Source organism: Lissotriton vulgaris, chromosome 10 (assembly GCF_964263255.1).
Source record: "Lissotriton vulgaris chromosome 10, aLisVul1.2, whole genome shotgun sequence".
Taxonomy (NCBI): Eukaryota; Metazoa; Chordata; class Amphibia; order Caudata; family Salamandridae; genus Lissotriton; species Lissotriton vulgaris.
Genome location: NC_141698.1, coordinates 911096124 through 911117289, shown reverse-complemented (window position 1 = coordinate 911117289; position 21166 = coordinate 911096124). Strand labels below are relative to the sequence as shown.

General features: G+C 42.2%; 1 protein-coding gene across 1 annotated transcript in view; it reads left to right on the top strand.

Moving 5' to 3' along the window:
- The window catches only part of ITGB8 (integrin subunit beta 8), a 269162-nt gene extending 248459 nt beyond the window's left edge, over positions 1–20703 (top strand). Inside the window, exons 13-14 of the mRNA XM_086941884.1 lie at positions 14387–14547; positions 14672–20703. Coding sequence (XP_086798010.1) covers positions 14387–14547; positions 14672–14794 — 284 coding nt within the window. The 3' untranslated portion in view covers positions 14795–20703. The remainder of the gene's footprint in view (positions 1–14386; positions 14548–14671) is intronic.
- Positions 20704–21166: the final 463 nt, after the last annotated feature.

Here is a 21166-nt window from a genome sequence, read left to right as displayed (position 1 = left end):
GCCCCCGAACCTTTTTTGGGGGTGCTAGAGGGTGTCAAAGTGACACCCCCTGCACCCTTGTCAGAATCGGTATTTACCGATTCGGTAAATACCGACCGGTAATGCCCCATTCATTCCTATGGGCTTCAAAGCCCATAGGAATGAATGGGGCATTACCGGTCGGTATTTACCGAATCGGTAAATACAGATATTTACCGATTCGGTAAAAGGAACATCTGGATGTTCCTACATATCCACCCCTCAGATTTACCAATTTTTAATTACCGAATCGGTAAAATTCGGTAATTAAAAATCGGTAAATCTCATTTACCTACATCTGGCCCCATGTTCTTGAAATCTTGCTGACAACACTAAATCCGACATCATATTATTTATACTTTCAAAACCCCAATCATCAGAGAATGTACTTGGTTTTACAAAGTCACTTAATGAAACCTTGAACTGGTGAGGATATTTCAAGATCTCGACCGGGCCATATACTTGATAGTCAGTCTTGTCCCATACTACCCCGCCGGTTATTGGAATGGCTGTGACATTTACTGAAGATAGTCATCTTTTCTTGAGGTGAGATGATTTGTGTGGTTTCAGGACTAAGTTGATGTTCTGACTTGCTGTGTCCATTGAACTGTAATACATTTTCCTAAAATTAAAACCAAAATTAGGCATAGTAGGAGTATAAGTACCCCTGATACAATCCAATGCTCAAACAGTGGTGCATTCAGAAATGCTTCCTTAAGTTGATGAAAGAGTTCAGTTGTTTTTTCTTTAAAAGTCTTTGTTTCTGGCGTCACTTCAGGGTCGTATTGATCTTCAGAAAAGTAATCAAAGTTGATGAAGTAGCCAGAGGCAGTTCTGTCAATTGTTGGAATTGTTTTCTCAACTTGTCTTTCATTAGCACATTCTGATGCCACATCATTGTAGACTGGTGTTTCATGACGAACTGTTTCAATCTGTGTTTCAAGAGGCACGAGTTCCATGGCATTATTGCATAGTCCCTCTCTGTGCACTGCAGGTTTATCAAATGTGATTAGTCTTTCAGTTTGAACCTCTTGGATTGTTGCAAATTTGGGTATTCTGTTATTTCATGGGAGTCCACTTGGCCTACTGTTGATTATAGGCCACATGATTGTGGTTTTACCAGTTCGATTGATACAACTCGGTTCTCCTTTTTACCAGCAAGGGGCGGTAGTACTACTGATCTTGTTCCGATGATTGCTAAGACATGTACTGCTTTTCTGTAAGAAGGCCCAAATTCCTTCTTCACCGCTATTTTCTCTCTGACCAGATCCCCAATCTTTGGAATCCAGACAGGTCTTGCTGGGGCTGGTGGTGTGTCTTCAGTGGTAGTTGGCTGTTGCTTTATTTTTATGTTGCTTAAGGATTTCCTTGTTTCATTCAAGTCCTGTAAAACAGCCAAACGATCTTTGATGTCAAAGTCTTTATTCTTATCTTTTACCACTGAAGCCTGACTATCAAGATCCTGAATATGCATTCTAGTTCCGAACAATAGTTCGTACGGGCTGAAACCTTTTAGAGTTCTGCAAGCACCATCTTTAAAGATCTAATTTCAGCTTGCTGAGCCGAACATTTTCTCAGTGATTCAGTTTTTGTAATTTTCGGTCTGAATTTACCGCAGAGCCAGCGACCTTTAACAATCGCGCAGGCTGCATCGTAGGATTTATTTTCTACATTGTAATGCTGTACAAATCTGTCTGTGTAGATTATGCAGGAGTATTGTTGTAGAGGAAGAATTTCGATTGGCAGAGGATATTCTTTTTCATAAGTTAAATCATTCAGTTTTTTCATGTGCGGGGCGAAATAGTGTTTCACGTCTTCTGCAGCAAGAGAATTTTCCCACTGTATCCATTTCGGATCAAGTGACACTGTAGGCAAGTTTACTGGGCTGAATAGTGCCTCGAAGGCGGATTCCGCTGTGAGAACAGTGATCCTTTTGCCGTGTGCTAGTTCTCGTTCATTCGCTATTGAAGTTTGCACTGCTTTCACAGTATTTTCTGTGAGGCTGAATGTTTTTTCTGCTTGTGTGTACAAGTGAGATTTGTAAGCTATTGGTACCGTTTCTCCCTCATTGGAGGTCAGGTACGTGAATCCGGATCTTCCTGGGATGACTCGGATTACAAGGTTGATTGTATTGTCACGTGTATCTAATTTTGTTTTTTCTAACATGTCTGTTTGCAGTGATCTCAAAATTTCTGTGTGTTTTTGAGTCCAGTTGATTGGTTTAAAATCAGGTTTAATTAATTCGTAGAGAGGTTTAACCCTCTCCGCGTAATTTAGAATGTAAGTTCTTCCAAAGTTCAGGAAGCCTAGAATCGATTGTAAGTTTTTCAGCGTTTTTGGTGCTTGGAGTACAGCGCACTTCTCTAAGAAGTTGTCCGCTAGGCTTTTTCCTTCACTTGATAATTCGTATCCTAAAAATAATACTGCCAGAAGGGCAATTCTTGACTTTTTAAAGTTGAATTTGTAACCCTCTGCAGCGAACCCAAGTATTATAGTGTTCACCCTTTTCAAGTGAGTCTCCAAGTCGTCGTCTGTTAGATAGATGTCATTGACGTAAGATAATGCCTCATCATCATATATTTGTAGTAACTCTGTTACTCTGGCTGAGAATAGTCCTGGGCTGTTCTTGAATCCCTGTGGGAGCCTACACAAATTTTTCTGTGACCCCATTACTGAGAAGGCGGTCAAGTACCTGCTTTCTGGTGCAATATTTTGACAAAAGAACCCATTAGATATGTCTAATGTCGTTTTATATTTTTTGCGAACTATGTTATTCATTAGTTCAGCACTATGCAAATTTTGTACTGCAAATGTTTTGCCACATGAGTTAAGGTGTCTGCAGTCAAGACTAGACGATATGAATCGTCCGGTTTGGAGACAGGAAACAAAGGATTGTTCATTTGAGAGGTGCATGTTTCAATCACCCCCTGGTATTCAAGTTGATCTAAAATCTCCCTGACCTGTTTTTTAGCTTTTTGCTTAATTGGATACTGCCTTTGTGCAGTCGGTTGACTTTTTAACTGGATTTTGTGAGGAGCAGAGTCCTCATCCCATCCTACATGATTTTTATATAATGCTGGTGCCTGGGCTACTGCCCATTTCCTCGCATATATATATTTAGTGTGAATTGGAACGTGATTCAGGAAGGCAGGCATAATCATTTCTTCGCCACGAGGGCACTCCCTGACAAACTCTGGGGGGCAATCTTTTTCAGCTAACAGGATGTCATAGCCTTTTGAGAGTTTATCCCAAAATAGACCCCTTATTTTCCTAGTCTTATCACCCTCTATACGCAGTGTTATTTTGTATATCTTATGAGGTTCGCTAACTCTGGTGTCGGCAGTTTCTACTTGAATGTATTCATTCGTGTCCACTGTCTCCAGATGACTCATCAGGATCATGCGAGCTATGGGGATTTCTGCTGCACTGTCTAGCATTGTCTGTGCCCACTCCCCGTTTTTCAGCTGTGTCCTCAGTATTCTCGGCATGTTCGATTATTCTAATACTGGCTACCTTCTTTCTTGGAAATTGTGTTTTATTACTTTGAGCAGGTTCCTTGTCTTTGGACTTGGTGTGCTCTCCTGGGTCTGACCGTCCTCTTCTTTCCGATTTCTGCGAAAAAGATCGAGAGGGAAGTGTATCAATACTTTGATATCTATCAGGCTTCTTCAAGTTATCCCTATTTCTAAGGTTATATCTTTTCTCAGAGTGCTCCCTCTGGGGAGACTGGTGTTCTCGAGTCGGAGTTCTTTCCCTCCGTCGAGGAGACCTTCCACTGGACTGGAAAACTTTTTCTTTGGGAGTGGATTGTTTATTTCCATCCCAGTTCTTTTTAGGAGTGTTTGAATTATTTTTAATAAATAATTTTTCAGGATTTTCGAGTAGTTGGGGTTTTACTGGTTCCCCACCTAAGCTGTCTCAACCTAATTCTTCATAAAATTTTTCTATAATTCTGGCAAGCTCAATTGGTTGATCTGTTATATCTGTTTCCTTCAATTTCTGGCGGATCGCCACAGATGCTGCTTCTCCTTTTATATTGGCTAGTAATATAGCCGAGACCTGCTTAAAGTATTTCAGTAATTTCATACCAAGAGTTAAAGCAGGTTCTAGACCGTATTCATTCTGAATCTGTTTTAGCACATCTGGAATTACCGCCATTGATGGAACACCATGTGTTTTTGTGTAAATGGAAGCAAAAACTGTACCCCAAGTGTCACAGTCCTCCACATGTGGTGCGACCCCCATTGGAAGGCAGATGGTCAGAATTCTGTGTTTCTCAATAGGGGTAGTATTCGGAAAAACTGCCTCTAATTTGAGTAATTTTCTGCACTAACCAGAAAGGAATTTGTTCCCGTTTTATGGGTGTTTTACCAAGACATGATTGTATGTTCTGTGGTGTAATTTTATTTGTGTTCCCCTGATGAGGGGTCAGCTGTGGAAACATTAACAGCTGTTTGAACTGTTGCAGTCCGCATTACATATTGGACTAATTGTCTATGTATTTTAATTAATGTTTTTAGCTGTGCTAAAAGTTCTTCTTTTGACATTTTTGCAATGTCCGGATGTGGTGTGTAGCTGGCTAGAACCGGCCACGTTGCTCCTGGTCTACCTAGTGGACCGAGCCTGGTAATATGATGATTGTGTTTTAGGGCGCCTTTAAACCAGAGCAGATGCTCTTGGTATTTTAATAGGATTTTAATCTCCTCGAAAGGAGCGTACTCATCCGGTGGATCCTCTATTTTGTAATAGTGGAACTCGTGTGTTGCAGCGTTTGCTGCTGGAAATTTTATCCAAGAATAGAATACCTCTGTCTGCCGATATTCGTGTGCCTCTATCACGAAGACGACTGTGCCACCTTGTGTGGTCAGTCCGTTTTCTATAAGTTTTAACGTTATAGTTTTTCTTATATTGACCGGGATGATAATCGCACCCGGTTCATTAATTCCTGTTTCATCGGGAACCTGCTGAGTCGCATTTACTGCTGCTTCAGTGGTTCCGTTGTTCCCGCCTTCTCCTGGCATTTTACTGTCAGGAATGTCTTTTGTTGCAGATCAGGTTTCAAGGAGACAAAGATTAGGTGCACAATATTTTGGAACACTGTATCCTTCAATGTTGAATAAACCAGAGCTTTACATAGGAATCTCTTCCTACTAAGTTCGGGCGGATTTTAACCTTCCACCCACTCCAGACGTCTATTGGAGTATTTACGGGAGAAAGGGTCTGTGTGAAAAAGCACGACTGAGTTACTCTAACGTCTTGCGTTAGTTTTATCACCTTACCAAACGTTGGGCGCCATGTAGTGTAGTTCCTATTTTCCCTATAGGCCCTGAGCATTGGAGTAACATAAACAGCAGTGTAGATGTAGAAGTGCGGTCTTCTAGGTCTCTACTGACTATGTTAGACTTAATTGGGTTTGTACCAGCTACCTCAGAGGTCACTGGAAACTTTCTTGACTGAATAGGAAGTGATCAGCTTCCCTCGCTCAGACAAGAAGGGATTCAGTTTTCCAACAACCGCATAAACATGACAACTTTGCTCCTCAGAATAAGAGTCAATCTCTAGAGTCGTGTGAAACAATAGACAGCTATTTTACTCAGTCAGTTGTGCAAGAATTACTTTCACCAGGATGCAGAGAATAGAGAGACGGGCGTTTTCAATAAATGGTGTTATTTATTGAACAATCTTTCTTCTCATGCAAGAGAAATGAATTGCCACAATTGCAAGACTTGTTATTATAAAAAGTGTGTACAGTAAAAGGAGTATTGCAAAATAATACTGTAAAAGCATTGATATGGTTTCTTAGCCATACGATAGTTAAAATGAATAAAATATATACATTCATATATACATTTAGCTAACGTCCTCAACTGGTGCTTCTAACTACGCCTACCCCGGTGTACCTGACCTAAGCCTAATACTTGGGAGGGAGTAAGTACCAGTTTAAGTAAAGTTGGTTTTGCCAAGGGTTTGCTTCAAGAATTCTCTATAAGGGTTTAGTCAACACCGTACCTCTGGAATACAATGTTGGAGGTCTGGTATCTCCCCTCAGGACTCGATATTCCAGTCACCCGCAAGGGTAGGCTGGAAACGCCGGAGCTGGATTTTCTCGTCAGGAGAAAAGACAGCGTCTTTCTCAGCGCGTCAAGGAGGAGGGGCAGTGTCCGTGGGCTTCTCGCATCTGCTGGGCTCTGCAAGGGACAGCTGTTCTGCTCCTGTATTCATCACCACCATCGCACTTGCTTAAGGCAACGTTGGTATTATTTATACCTGAAAGGTGCCTTGTTTGACGTAAGTTTTTGGACATAAGATGTCTATAAAGATGTCACTAAGAACTGGTCGTTCTTACAGTGCTCATTAGAGTTCTATTACTAATCAAAACAAAGCAAGCGGGGCTTTCCCAGGTTGCTGGGGGTTTTATCTGTTGAAAGAACTTGGTGTGTAATCTAGGAATCTAAGATAGTGGCTTCTGCTGTGTCATGTACAGTAATGAGCTGCAGAGATGAGTTTCTGAAATATGGCTCTGATCGTTTATGCCATTATAGGGGTATGAATTGATTATACCCGTATAGGGGCATAAGGTCACAATAATGATTGGGGTCCTATATAAAACACGACAGAGTAGTGCTGTAGGCGGTGGAACTTGAGGTTTGCTGTAGGTATAGCGGGTTGAGTGGTGATGTAGGCATTGCGAGCTGAGAGGTGCTCTACGCGGTGGGGATTGAGTGCTGCTGTAGGCGTTGCAGTTCGAGTGGTGATGTAGGCGTTGCCTGTTGAGTGGTGCTGTATGCGTTGCAGGTTGAGTGGTGATGTAGGCGTTGCGGGTTGAGTGGTGCTGTACTCGACGGGGATTGAGTAGTACTGTAGGCATAGCATGTTGAGTGGTACTGTACGCGGTGGGGATTGAGTGCTGCTGTAGGAATTGCAGGTTGAGTGGTGATGTAGGCGTTGCGGGTTGAGTAGTGCTGTACGCGGTGAGTATTGAGTGGTGCTGTAGGCTTTGTGGGTTGAGTGGTGATGTAGGCGTTGCGGGTTGATGGGTGCTGTACGCGGTGGGGATTGAGTGGTGCTGTAGGTGTCGCAGGTTGAGTGGTGATGTAGGCGTTGCGGGTTGAGTGGTGTTGTACGCGGTGGGGATTGAGTGGTGCTGTAGGCTTTGTGGGTCGAATGGTGATGTAGGCATTGCAGGTTGAGTGGTGCTGAAGGCGGTGGGGATTGAATGGGGCTGTAGGCGTTGCGGGTTGAGTGGTGATGTAGGCATTGCGGGTTGAGAGGTGCTGTACGCAGTGGAGATTGAGTGGTGCTGTAGGCATTGCGGGTTGAGTGGTGCTGTACGTGGTCGGGATTGAGTGGTGCTGTAGGCGTTGCTGGTTGAGTGGTGATGTAGGCGTTGCAGGTTGAGTGGTGATGTAGGCGTTGCCGGTTGAGTGATGCTGTACTGGGTGGGGATTGAGTGGTGCTGTAGGTGTCTCGGGTTGAGTGGTGATGTAAGCGTTGCAGGTTGAGTGCTGCTGTACGCAGTGGGGATTGAGTGCTGCTGTAGGCATTGCGGGTTGACTGATGATGTAGGCATTGCGGGTTGAGTGATGATGTAGGCGTTGCGGGTTGAGTAGTGCTGTACGCGGTGGAGATTGAGGTTTGCTGTTGGCATTGCGGGTTGAGTGGTGATGTAGGCATTGCAAGTTGAGAGGTGCTCTATGCGGTGGGGATTGAGTGCTGCTGTAGGCGTTGCAGGTTGAGTGGTGATGTAGGCTTTGCCAGTTGAGTGGTGCTGTAGGCGTTGCAGTTTGAGTGGTGATGTAGGCATTGCGGTTTGAGTGGTGCTGTACGTGATGGAGATTGAGTAGTGCTGTAGGCGTTGCGTGTTGAGTGGTGCTGTATGCGGTGGGTATTGAGTGCTGCTGTAGGAGTTGCAGGTTGAATGGTGAGGTAGGCGTTGCGGGTTGAGTGGTGCTGTATGTGGTGGGGATTGAGGAGTGCTGTAGGCGTTGCTTGTTGAGTGGTGCTGTACGCGGTGGGGATTGAGTGGTGCTGTAGGCGTTTCGGGTTGGGTGGTGATGTAGGCATTGCGGGTTCAGTGGTGCTGTATGTGGTGGGGCTTGAGTGGTGCAGAATGCAATGGGGTTTGAGTGGTGCTGTAGGCCTTGCTGGTTGAGTGGTGATGTAGGCTTTGCTGGTTGAGTGGTGATGTAGGCGTTGTGGGTTGAGTGCTGATGTGGGTTGAGTGTTGCTGTACGCGGTGGGGGTTGAGTAATGCTGTAGGCGGTGGGAGTTGAGCGTTGCTGTACGTGGTGGGGATTAAGTGGTGATGTAGGCGTTGGGGGTTGAGTGGTGCTGTAGGCGGTGCACTTTTTCAGCAGGCACACTCCTCCAGCCGTCAGTGCACACTTTCACCAGGCACACACCACTATCTGTCACTTCTCGCTTTCACCAGACATACACACCACCAGTTGTCAATGCATGTTTTCACTGGGCACAAACACCACCAGCCGTCAGTGCACGCTTTCACTGGGCACAAACACCACCAGACGTCAGAGCATGCTTTCACCATGCACACACCACCAGGCGTCAGTGCACGCTTCCACCAGGCACACACATCACCAGCCGGCAGTGCACACTTCCACCAGGCACACACACCACCAGCCATCAGTGCACACATCATTTGTTAACGCATCCACAATTAACTATTGTAGCGATCGCAGTATGGCACACTTTACTTTTAAACATATTCATCTAAAGCGAAGCATGCCACCATTGCTACAAAAATAAATACACATTTATTTGGCCAACAATTTATAGACTTTTGTTGCAGTTGGTGTTGCAATATTTAGCAATGCCAATAGCTCAAACTTAATTAACCCGAGACCTATTGCATTGTAAATGTTTGTTAACTCCATTGGCAGGGTTCAGGGACCACTAGACCCTGGGCAAGCACAACCAGATGACAGAGGTTGATGCTGTGCTAATTTTCAATTTCATTTAGAAAGTTTAAATGTTCATATATCCGGTTTTCTTATTACATTTTTTCAGCGACCTCTGACTCTGCTTGCAGGCCAGGTTGCTCACCTGCTGCAACACAGCTCCACCTGTGCGCCAGTGCCTCCCACAGAGCCACTGCCTCCCCGCCCGCGAGTTCATTCCTGCCATTTATCCTGTGTCTCCGTTTTTTTGTACCTGTAAAACTGTGATTCTGTAATTTATTGTACAGTTTATTGCTTTGTGCTATTCTCGTTGTTTGGCGTTGTTCCCCCATCCCCTTTTTTGCCTTCTGTTCCCCTGCCTGCTTCCCGCCGCTGCACACCTGCGGTCCTGCCCCCTCTCCGCTCCTGCCTCCCAGCTGATCCTCTCTCCTTCCCCGCCTTAAATGGCGGCCGCGAAGCTGGCACGCTGGAGGCGCGCCAGAGGGAAGCCCAACTGTGCCCGTCCGCGCCTGGACCGCGCCCAGCGCCAGAACTCCTGGACCCTGTGAACACAACAAAACCAGACTCCAGTACAACGCCGGCACTCTCCTCGCACTCAACCCTGGACGAGACCACACCTGCATCCAAGCTGCCCCGAAACGCACCCACGGACGCTTCACCTGCGACAGAGCCAACAAACCTCCTAAGCCCGGACCCAACCACCTCTGCTGCATACTCCTGAACACCCGCTCCGCACACAAACACGTTGTCAAGCTCTGGGACCTGCTGGACACCTTCGCCCATGATGTAGCCTTCCTGACCGAAACCTGGTGGAACGATTCCTCGACACCCGAGATCGCCATAGCCATCCCGAACGGATACAAGATCACCCGCAGGGATCACGCCAGCGGATTCGGAGGAGGAATAGGCATCGTCCACAAGTCCACCATCAAGGTCTCCACACACACGGATGACACTTTCATCACCGCCGAGCACCTGCACTTCCAGATCCACACTGACTCCAACACCACCCTCAGAGGAACGCTCATCTACAGACCCCCCGGATCCCGGGCTCAGTTCAGCGACTCCATCGCCGACCTCGCCAGCACCCATTCACTCGCCTCCACGGACTACATCCTCCTCGGGGACCTGAACCTCAACCTCGAGAACAACAACAACGCCAACTCCGCCACCCTGATGGACAACCTCGCCAACTTCGGCCTCAGACAACTCGTCACCACACCCACCCAGGCAGCTGGCCACACGCTGGACCCCGTCTTCTCCACAGGCACCCACGTCGCCTTCGAACACACCACCAAACTCCACTGGACTGACCACCGCTGCATCCATTTCACCTTCTAGAAACCAACCACGCACCCCAACAGTGGCCCCACCACTGCTGGAGCAAAGCCACTGAAGACCAGCTGCCCACCCACCAATCCAGACGATGGCCCTCAACCTCAGACAGTGGATAGACGACTGCACCAACACCCTCGCCCCGCTCAGAAACCCTCCAATAGCCACACCAGCAAGAGAGCCACCTGGTTCACCAACGAGCTCCAAACCTCGAAACGCGCATGCCTGAAAATGGAGAAGTTATGGCTCCGCGAACGCACACCTGACAACCACGCAGCCCACAAGGGTGCCACCCACAGGCATCACCACCTCATCAGATTAGCCAAAAGATGCTCCTTCAAAGACCGCCTAGATAACAATGCACACAACAGCAAAGAGCTCTTCAGCATCGTAAAGGAACTCCCCAACCCTAGCGCCAACACCAACAACATCCCGCCCTCACAAGACCTGTGCGACTCACTAGCCATCTTCTTTCACAGCAAGATCGCTGACATCCCCGACAGCTTCAAAACCACGACTGCCCCGACTACGCCGACTCCACTTCCCCTGTGAACACCGCCAGCACCAACCGCCTGACCTCCTGGCCCAACGTCAACGACGACGAGGCACGCAAGATCATGAACTCCATCCACTCAGGATCTCCGTCACACCCGTGCCCACACCACATATTCAACAAAGCAGACGCAGCCATCGCACCCCAACTACGGAAGGTCATCAACATCTCCTTCGAAATAGCAACATTCCCGGAAAGCTGGAAGCACACCGAAATCAACACCCTCCTCAAGAAGCCCAAGGCAGACCCCAAGGACCTCAAGAATTTCCGGCCCATCTCCCTTCTCCCGTTCTTGGCGAAGGTCATCAAGAAAATCGTCAGCATACAATTGACCTACCACCTGGAAGACAACAACATTTTGGACCCGTCCCAGTCCAGATTTAGACGAAACCACAACACCAAGACAGCTTCATCGCAGCTTCAGACGATATCAGGCGCTAACTAGACAATGGCAAAACATCAGCCCTCATCCTCCTGGACCTGTCGGCCACCTTCGACACGGTCTGCCATCGCACCCTAAAAACACGTCTCCTAGAAGCCAAAATCCAAGAGAAGGCCCTTGACTGGACCACGTCCTTCCTCACCGGCAGAACCCAGAGTGTCCGCCTCCCACCCTTCCGATCCAAAGCCACCGACATTATCTGCGGCCTCCCCCAGGGCTCATCCCTCAGCCCGACACTGTTCAACGTCTACATGGCTCCCCTGCACAAGTGGCCCGCCATCACAACCTCAACATCATCTCCTACAACGACGACACCCAGCTCATCCTCTCCCTCACCAAGGACCCACACACCGCCAAAACCAACCTCCACGAGGGAATGAAGGCCGTCACCGACTGGATGAGGAGCAGCCGTCTGAAGCTGAACTGGGACAAAATGGAGGTCCTCATCCTTGGACCCACCCCCTCAGCTTGGGAGGACTCCTGGTGGCCGACCACACTGGGAACAGCACCGACACCCACCGACCATGCACGCAACCTTGGATTCATACTCAACTCCTCCCTCTCCATGTCTAAACAGGTCAACACCGTCTGCTCCTCCTGCTACAACACCCTCTGCATGCTCCGCAGGATCTACAAGTGGTTCCTGGCAGAAACAAGAAGAACGGTGATCCAGGCCCTCGCCAGCAGCAGACTGGACTACGGCAACGCGCTCTACGCAGGAATTCCAGCCAAACACGTACGACGATTATAAGGCATCCAAAACGCCTCCGCCCGACCGATCGTCAATGCCCCCCGCCGCAGCCTCATCACCACCCTCCTGAGAGACCTACACTGGCTCCCCGTAGACAAGATGATCACCTTCAAGCTCCTCACCCACGCACACAAAGCACTACACAACGCCGGACCAGCCTACCTGAACAGCAGACTCAACCTCCATGCCCGACCTGCCAGATCCGCTCCGCCTGCCTTGCCCTCGCCGCCGTCTCCCACATCCAACGATCGACCTCCGGCGGCAGATCCTTCTCCTACCTTGCCGCCAAGACCTGGAACACCCTCCCTACCCACCTACGGCAGACTCAAGACCTACTCGCCTTCAGAAGACTCCTCAAGACCTGGCTCTTCGAGCAGTAGCGGCACCCCCCCTCCCCTCAGCGTCTTGAGACCCTCTTGGGTAAGTAGCGTGCTTTACAAGTACTCTGATTGATTGATTTTTGGTGTCATTTTGTTCATTAAAATATTCTCTCTTTTTATCACCTAGAGTGGGATTCTTTTTTTGATTCTTAATATGTTTTTATTGGACTTTGTAACTGTTTTGGTATTTCTAAATCCTATGCCCATTTTCTCAAAATAAGCGTGTCTGCTCTGTGCCATAGCTACCAGGGATTGAGATCAGGTTTACATTAATAAAATCTTTCCTGGACCAAACTGGGCCTAACAAGAATAGCGATGTTTAATAATATTTTTTTCACACATATAACAATAATACTCTTGTGTAAACGAATTGTTAGACCTGACACTAGTTAGACAAAAATGAACGATAAGATAGACAATATTAAAATGTATATTCAGTACTAAAAAGACCTTGATACTGACAGTGTATGCAATGAGTCTAACATACCGCCACTAAAACAACACCCACTTAGGCATATATTAAAGAGACAATACATTTCTATCACTCTACCTGGGCCCATAGGACCTTATACAAAAAAGGCAAAAGTGTAATAAATAATTAAACATAATAACTAATGGCCAGCAAGCCCATTCACCATGACAAAAAATGTTGAAGTAAATTTGAAAAAAATTTAAATATTACTTGGTGTCCCCCAGAGATATGTTTCCCATATAAAGGCTTCCAGTAGGCTTGAAAAATCTAAGAATATTCATTAAAATATATCAACCATGGACTAAACAGATTACAAGCATTTCACCAGCACAATACCGGGATATATGAACAAAAATATATGTGGGCTCCCAAAGGGCCAAAACATGTCATGCTCACAACAGAAGGCTTTTAAAATTGGCAGTAAGTGGTTAATTATTAAGTGTAAGACACATACTGGTTTCCCATAATATTTTTGTGCGAAAGGTGTTTGCCCTGTTTTGGCGCACATCACTAGATAGATTTGAACTACTTGCTGTTCGCTTACGACATGTTTTGTGCCGGGTTTTCAATTTTGATGGTCACTTGCATCCTTTTTATTACAAACAGAGGGTAAAAAAAAAACTTTGCACCCAAAATGTCACAAACTGCAGATTTTTGCAGGAGGGCAATATTCATGTGAAATACACATACTATGCATAGTTATCACTTGAATTATGTTTACTCTGGATTAATAAATCTGAGCAGCTTCACACAGCACTATGCATGAGTTAGGTATGGTATGCATATAAATGATTGCATTTTAAGCAGTTGCATACAAGATAGTTTAAATAACGGCAAGCTGTTATTGGCTCATAGGATTGCTGGTCATGTTTGTTACTTCACTGAATCCCAATGTTCCTCATCCCAATATTAACTCCTTGGGAAATGAGCAGTGAGTTTGAGGAAGAAGAGTATTATGGCATTATGGAGCCATTAGTTAGATGTCCTTGCACATATTTCCCTCCAGGTAAAGGGTCTACAGGATCATGTATCTTCTTCAAAACTGGCACACATTTCTTAACCAACCTATGTTTAAATGTAACAGTTGAAGTGGGGACTTTGGAAAATGAGGTAATGTGGAGCGTACAAGACAGATGTTGTCATTACAGATATGCTAGTTTTTGGAAGGGACAATATACATTTAAAGAGGTCTTCGCCATCTTTGTTTTACCCTAGATTGGCTATAACAGTTTTTTTTCTGTAGAATCATGATGGAGACATGCTCAAATGATTGCTAGATTGATGATCCTACAAGTGCCTGTCACTTATATGCTTACTTGGATTGCCTAAACATAAAGTTAACATAATATTATGATATTAGGCATTCTAAATACCCTATTCATTGTGTCTCTTTTAAAACTACTTATTTGTCTACAGACTGCATGCTTGACTCTACTATGTATGTAATTGATGTGTTATCTGAGCAAACCTTTCCTTGAATGTATGCCCCTTTTTAATATACTTTCATTTTGTTGCAGAATGTTTCTCTGATTCAAGCTACTTTAGAATATTCTCAATAATTGTAATAATTACGTTCCTCATCGGCTTACTCAGTCTTCTAATCATTAGACAGATAATGCTGCAATTGAACAACAATAAAATTAAATCATCTGTACATTGCAAGGAATCATCGAGAAAGGTATGTCTCTTGTAGATATTTGCATGGAATAGCATGCATTAATTCATGTGTACTACATTTTCATTTGTCTAAACAGAAATTATAAATAAGTTGTTTGACAATAATTGTCATGTTTATTTTCAAGGACAAGGTGTTTTTACCAACTGTCTGCACAGCAACAGTAACATACAGACGAAATAAAGAAGATGAAATGAATATTGATATCAGCAGAATACAAGGTCATGAAATATTCAAGTACAAGTTTTGAAGAAAATTTGTTGGATATGGAATTTCCTTCGCCACATTTTTAATTGAACAATTAGTACGAGACAGTGCATTAACCAGTTGTAAATACTCAGAGACTAGTACAAATACTTTAACCAGATGCGATTGCACTATATGGGTATTTGTCATTGAGTAATATAGTTTGAGTGGATAGAAACAAAGGGCATTTTATTAGTCAACTACAAATACGAGGTGAAAAAGATAGCCACACCAGGCATAAATAACTACTTCCAATTACCAACCAACCTCAACTGCAATATTCTCCAAAGCAGTTCAGCAGATGTCCAAAAACCCATATCTCAGCAACTGTATCCTTTAGGAAACATCTATAAGTAGCCAACCGGAATTTCCACCAGGGGTTGTTCAAATGTGGCACAAATTGATATTAAAGTAAACTGATTTTGTCTTATAATCAGAAACATGGTACATTTCTGCTGTATTTTGATATGCTGACAAATATATACTAGTCAAAGTGTAATACAACAGCTTTATTTAACTGCAATACAGCTACAGCAGCACTGCCGTAAACCATTGACACATCATTGTTAATGTGTTTGCCAGTCATGTCATAAATTGCTTACCATTTTAACAAACTGTCATTTGTAGATTGTGAGCATAGAAAGTTATTATGTATTAAAAAATCCATATTTTTTTAAAACACTGTAGAAGTTCCACTAACAAGCAAAATGAGCCAAATTTAGTTTATTAAGGCCTTTTGCAGTGCTGCTGTTCCAGTGTATTTTGTATGTAAGTGTTCAAAATGTTTTTATGGTACAAACTGAAATGTTACCATTTTGAGGTACTGGTGTGGGTATATACCTTCAAGATAGCTGCTGAGTTTGTGTCTAGAATAGATGTGCATTACTACTGTTCATGAGTGATAGTGTTGAGGTAGCACTTTATTGTAAAGTATAACTTATTTTTTTAGATGGTAGTTCAAACATGGGTCAAAGCACTGTTTCACTTTAGTTAACAATGTAATGGCATGAAAGTCTGCAAATATGTGAGTCACTTGTTCTTGAATTAAACACTAACATTTATAATATACAGTCATTTTTAAAGATTGTTTGGTGTATGAGGTGCCTTCAAGGACTGGTCCTGATTGACATGAACATGTCATAAAATGAATGGTGGCAGATGATTTGAAATTAAATTATAAAAAATGCATTATCCTGTACAGTGAAAATGGGAAAATAGCATCTGGTATAAACCTTTGGTGACAGTGAACATTCCTTCGTGTCACTGTTTCCCTCATCACAGTCTAACATCCCATCATCCTTTTCTTATGCCATCTGTTCTGCATCCTAGGTTTGGCATGGAGAGGCTGATCTAGGAGTTAGATATAGTTTTTAGGAGGGCAAGGTGCTGAGCCAGTGAGTAAGAAGCAAACAAGACTATTTCCATTCATTCTGTATGTTCTCTTCCATTCTCTATTCCTATTATAAAATCACATCTCTGTTTTGATGAAACCACAGCAGGATATCATGACACTGTGATTTAGGCTTTCTCTAACATCAAATTACTTCTTTATTAGACACATTTCTTTATGATAAACTTTCCGCTAGCGTTTCCACATATGTCCACCTAGTAATTACAATCTTTATTGAATTTAACAGGAATGGCTTTCTCCTATAACATATACAAAGAATATCTATTTGAATTTCAGTTAATATTTTATCATAGGTTATGTGGTTATGATTGTGGAAAAGTCATGGCATGCCTATCTAGCTATTTTTCTTTTGCCCAGTTGTAAAGGCTCTGAATATTTCTGAATATCCCAAACAGCTGTGCCTTAGTTAAGGGCATCATTTACATATCTCCCTGGCACGTTCTTACAGATTTACCTGCTTGTATTGTTTCTAATTATACCGATGGCTGACAGTTAAATGCTATGATAGATTACAAAAATAATTCACAGTCTGACAATGATTTCATGTTTTTCACATTAAAAAATATTAAAAACTGATTTGTGGGAAACAATTTGTAGTAGGTCACACAAAATACCATAGTTTCAAATGCATTCCCCACAATGATTAGAAAATAAATATATGACTGAATTGTTGTGCAGTGTCTACATAACACCTTCAAGTTTCATTGTCATGTGATTAGGATTTGGAGAGGTGGAATTTAATCACAAAGGAAGTATTGTAACAAGCTTAAATTTTAAGAAAGAAAGTTATAATTCACCCATGCATTGCATTTGTTTCACAAAAACAAAAGTAAAATGTAGCTAGACATATGTGTTAATTATTTCTAATGTTTGGAATGTATGTGTATATTAAACACATGTACATCCAAATTTACTAAAGAATAGGACATTATCAAGAGTCTTTAAGAGTGGCCAATGGCACTTCAATGCAAAATACTAATCACAGAAAAGTAGTACATTAGAGGATGCCAACAAACATTAAAGATAACCCTCAATACATTAATTGATCTCTGATGGACCTGCTGTATCTCTATAAGATGCAGGCAAGAAGGAGCATCATGCATGTGAATAGAAAACACTTCCTGTAAAGCATAGTGCATTTTGATTTGGAAAATGCACAAAGCCAAATCCAGGTGCTTGCATAATGTATGCATTGGATGTATTGTGCAAAATTATTGATTTGATTTATTATTTGGTATGACTACAGTACAGATTTGTATTATGCAGTGTCATGCATACATTGTGCTTGAGTTGCATTAGCATGAATGTAAGGCATTCATAAAAATGCTTTACACATTTTTCTCAAAGTCTTTGTGTATCACCTAATGACTCTACTCTGCTTGTCTTCCTCCCATGTCTGACTATATTTGTTTTTGTATTTTCTCTCCTTTCAACACAATAAGTATTTATTCACAAGAATCATTTTAATAATCTGTCAGCCCCTAGAATTTTAAGGGCTCTGCTTTACTCTAATGTCAAAAAGGCTTTTTAAAGCCCAGGGAATTGTATATTTTTTACATTGAATTGAAAAGTTAAATTATGACATAGAAAAAATGTATCAATAGTTCTGAAGCTGCCAACTAACAAATGCTTGCAGTTGTTAAATGTAAATGTCCATGCAGGGGCATTATTGGTGGACGTTATCTTATTTTTATTATAAATTTAAGTTGTGACAGAAACAACTAATAGTTGTCAGAGAATTGATAAATACAAAACGTTATTCACATAAAAGAAAGATTTACTGTAAGCAAGTGGACATCCACGCACATTTAGCATGTTGCTACATTCGTGGCATCTTATATTTTGTGTTGTGAGACACCTCTCAGCAAGATAAAGCTTGGTTCCTAAAATCATTTGCAAACCTGCAATGAACTTTGCTGTACAGATGCCTCCATTTATGACGTCCGATCCACATTTTTTTTGTAACAAAGCAAGCCATAAAAATTATTTTCTCACATGTGGTATTACATCAATATGGTGTAATATGATGTTTGAGCAAATCTGTTCACAAGTTTACGTTATGGTTTCGCCAAGGCAGATATGCCCCATATGTAGCTGAGCAACCATAAGCTTGAGCGCTTTGGAAGTTCTCAGATTATTAGCAGGCACCCTTAGGGTTGTGTCTGTCATTATGGTAGTAGATAGGTTTTCTGAAGAGACCCCAGCATTTCAAAAATGGTACTCGTGCACAACCCATCATGGAAAGGTATTTTTCTTTTTTGAATGGGTCCAGGGCAAGCCTTCCTAAACCATTTGGCACATTTCCATCATGGAGACTGTAAGAAAGTTAATATAAAATACCTCTCCATGGTGCAAATATGAATGGGACACCCCAGAATGCATTGATGTGTTAAGGAAAGGTTTCTCCACAGGATGAACTATTTTGACATGAAGAAACAAAACCAAAAATTAGCAAGTGCAGTTGCACTTAGCACTTATGCATCACATATGCACCTAAATAACGGTACGCTTGCTAAATGAATCCATGGGAGAATGCTGCTGCCTATAAGTAACTCAGAATTCAAAAATAGTTTGTGAATCTGCGGCATTTTTCAAATTGCATGTAAATCTCATCGAATTGTCCAGCAGGTTTTAAAAAGACAAAAGTACATTCCTGAGCTATTTCAAAGAATCTTTCACAGTATGTTGTGAAACTGTATACAGTCTAAGCTCATTCTTCAGAATGCCTATGAAAACAGCACATGGAATGATTTCACAAAATAAAGGTTATTTTGTAATATTTGACTTGTAACTTCTATATGTTGATGGCACATTATAAAGCATGGGCAATAAACATTATGGGGCTGATTCACAGAACTAACCTAAGACAAAATCCTAAACTTACTACTTTTGGTATTCACAGAAGTTAGGATTTTGTCTTAAGACAGACTTAAGACAGACTTAAGACAGAATCCTAACTTAAGTCTGTCTTAAGTCTGTCTTAAGACAAAATCCTAACTTCTGTGAATACCAAAAGTAGTAAGTTTAGGATTTTGTCTTAAGTTAGTTCTGTGAATCGGGCCTAGTATGTGTTACTATAAACCAAAATAAATATTCTTTATCCTATCTTAAATGAGTAATGGGTAAGTCTTTGAATCAGTGTGCACATGAGTTGTCCCAGATGCTCTCAAAAATGGTTGAATCAGTGAAACATACACAATTATCTAAAGTAGGAACAGTACATGCAACAAATCCACATCGATGCAGATGCAAATCATCCTTTTTGTCACTGGTACATTTGCTGTTAGTTCTTTATATTATTTTAGACTTTATGAAACGAAATTAGCATAGCTATATATATTACTTGATTTTTAATCCTGTACCCACTTGCATCCATTTCTTCATTGATTCATTTTTACTAAGCTTTCTCTACAGAAATAATGTATTACCATATTCAAAAATACAGTTTATCTAGTGTGAAACTGTAATTTAATCAAAAACGTGGTACATCTCTACTATTCATGAGGTGTATTTGTCAAAGACAAATTTCCTTCTTGGTGCTGAACGACAGATCGTTTTACCAATTTCAATGCAACTCATGATATCGATCTCAGAAGGATAAAAGCTAAGTTAACCAACTGCGAGTTGAGGCTGGTGACCATGAGGTTCAATACATACCCTTTCCTCCATGGGGTGCATTGGCCCACTGAGCTACCAGACCATTATATTCCCAGTTATCACCATCATGACCTCATTGCATCTTACTGAAAAAATATATTGATCTATAAGAATATTCAATGATTATGTACTTTTCTGGATCATACAAATAGCAAAATAAGAAAGGCACAGTCATTAAAGGCACCTCATCCAAACGATTTAAACTGTTGGGGCTGTTTTCTTTATCATACATGTATATATATATTTCGTATTTAAGATTAATGGAAGTGAAGGTTAAAAGTGCCATTGTGTTGTGTATGATTTAACAAATGTAATGTCTAGATCGAAGGACTAAATTTGTATTTTTCTACGGTTTTGTATGTCTGATAGTCAACAATGTCGTTTAACAAGACTCATTTTTTTAATCAGATTAATTTATATGTATTCATTGAACTGTAATATCGCTAGTGTGAGTGGGATGGATGAAGTTTTACATTGCTTTGTTTTTGACAGGGTTTAGCTGTTACATTTTTCAGCTGTAACTAACTGGATGCACTGAGCATTTGACATTAGCAATGCGGATTTATGCTTTTGTAAAATGGTAACTATACAGAGTACTCATGCAATGAGTCACACATCATGTCATTGTTTTCAACTAAATCGTGTTACTGCCTCATGTTCGTCTTCCTGCCTAGATGAACCTTGAATGCTATTTTTCAAAATGCTCATAATGTATCCAATTAAAACTTCCTATTGGCAATTTTCGAACAATTAAATGAATGCAATCTTGTACTTTGATGTAACTGTGTGTTGAGTTTTTGCCAGGCAAGCAACTGGATTTGATTAAATGCATTCTTGTTGTTGAATCTCCTTTTTGTTTAATCGGAACCAATTTGTTTGCTGTATCTCTATTCTATAATATCCATGAACTCAGCACAGAAGAATCTGGTATATGTGCCAAAATTCACAGCCTGCATATTGCCTGCTGTGGTGACTGAGGACATATTTAACTCACAAGTAATGCTTACGAACCAGAAAACAGCAAGAAGCAAGGGCTTAAAAACTGCAAACGTTATCTGACATATGTTGCTATCCCTCCAAGTGTTCATAGAGACTGTTGCTGTTCTTGATTTTATACGTCTTTGGTTAGCAGTTTATTTTATGTATTTTATTTTATTTTCCACTTTAATGGAGCAAGCACATAGCTTTGAGATGCTAAAGAGCATCATACATAGACAGAATACTCTAATACTACTATTACTACTACTACTACCACTAGTACTACTAATAAAAATAATAGTAAGAACATTAATAACAATAAAATTAATA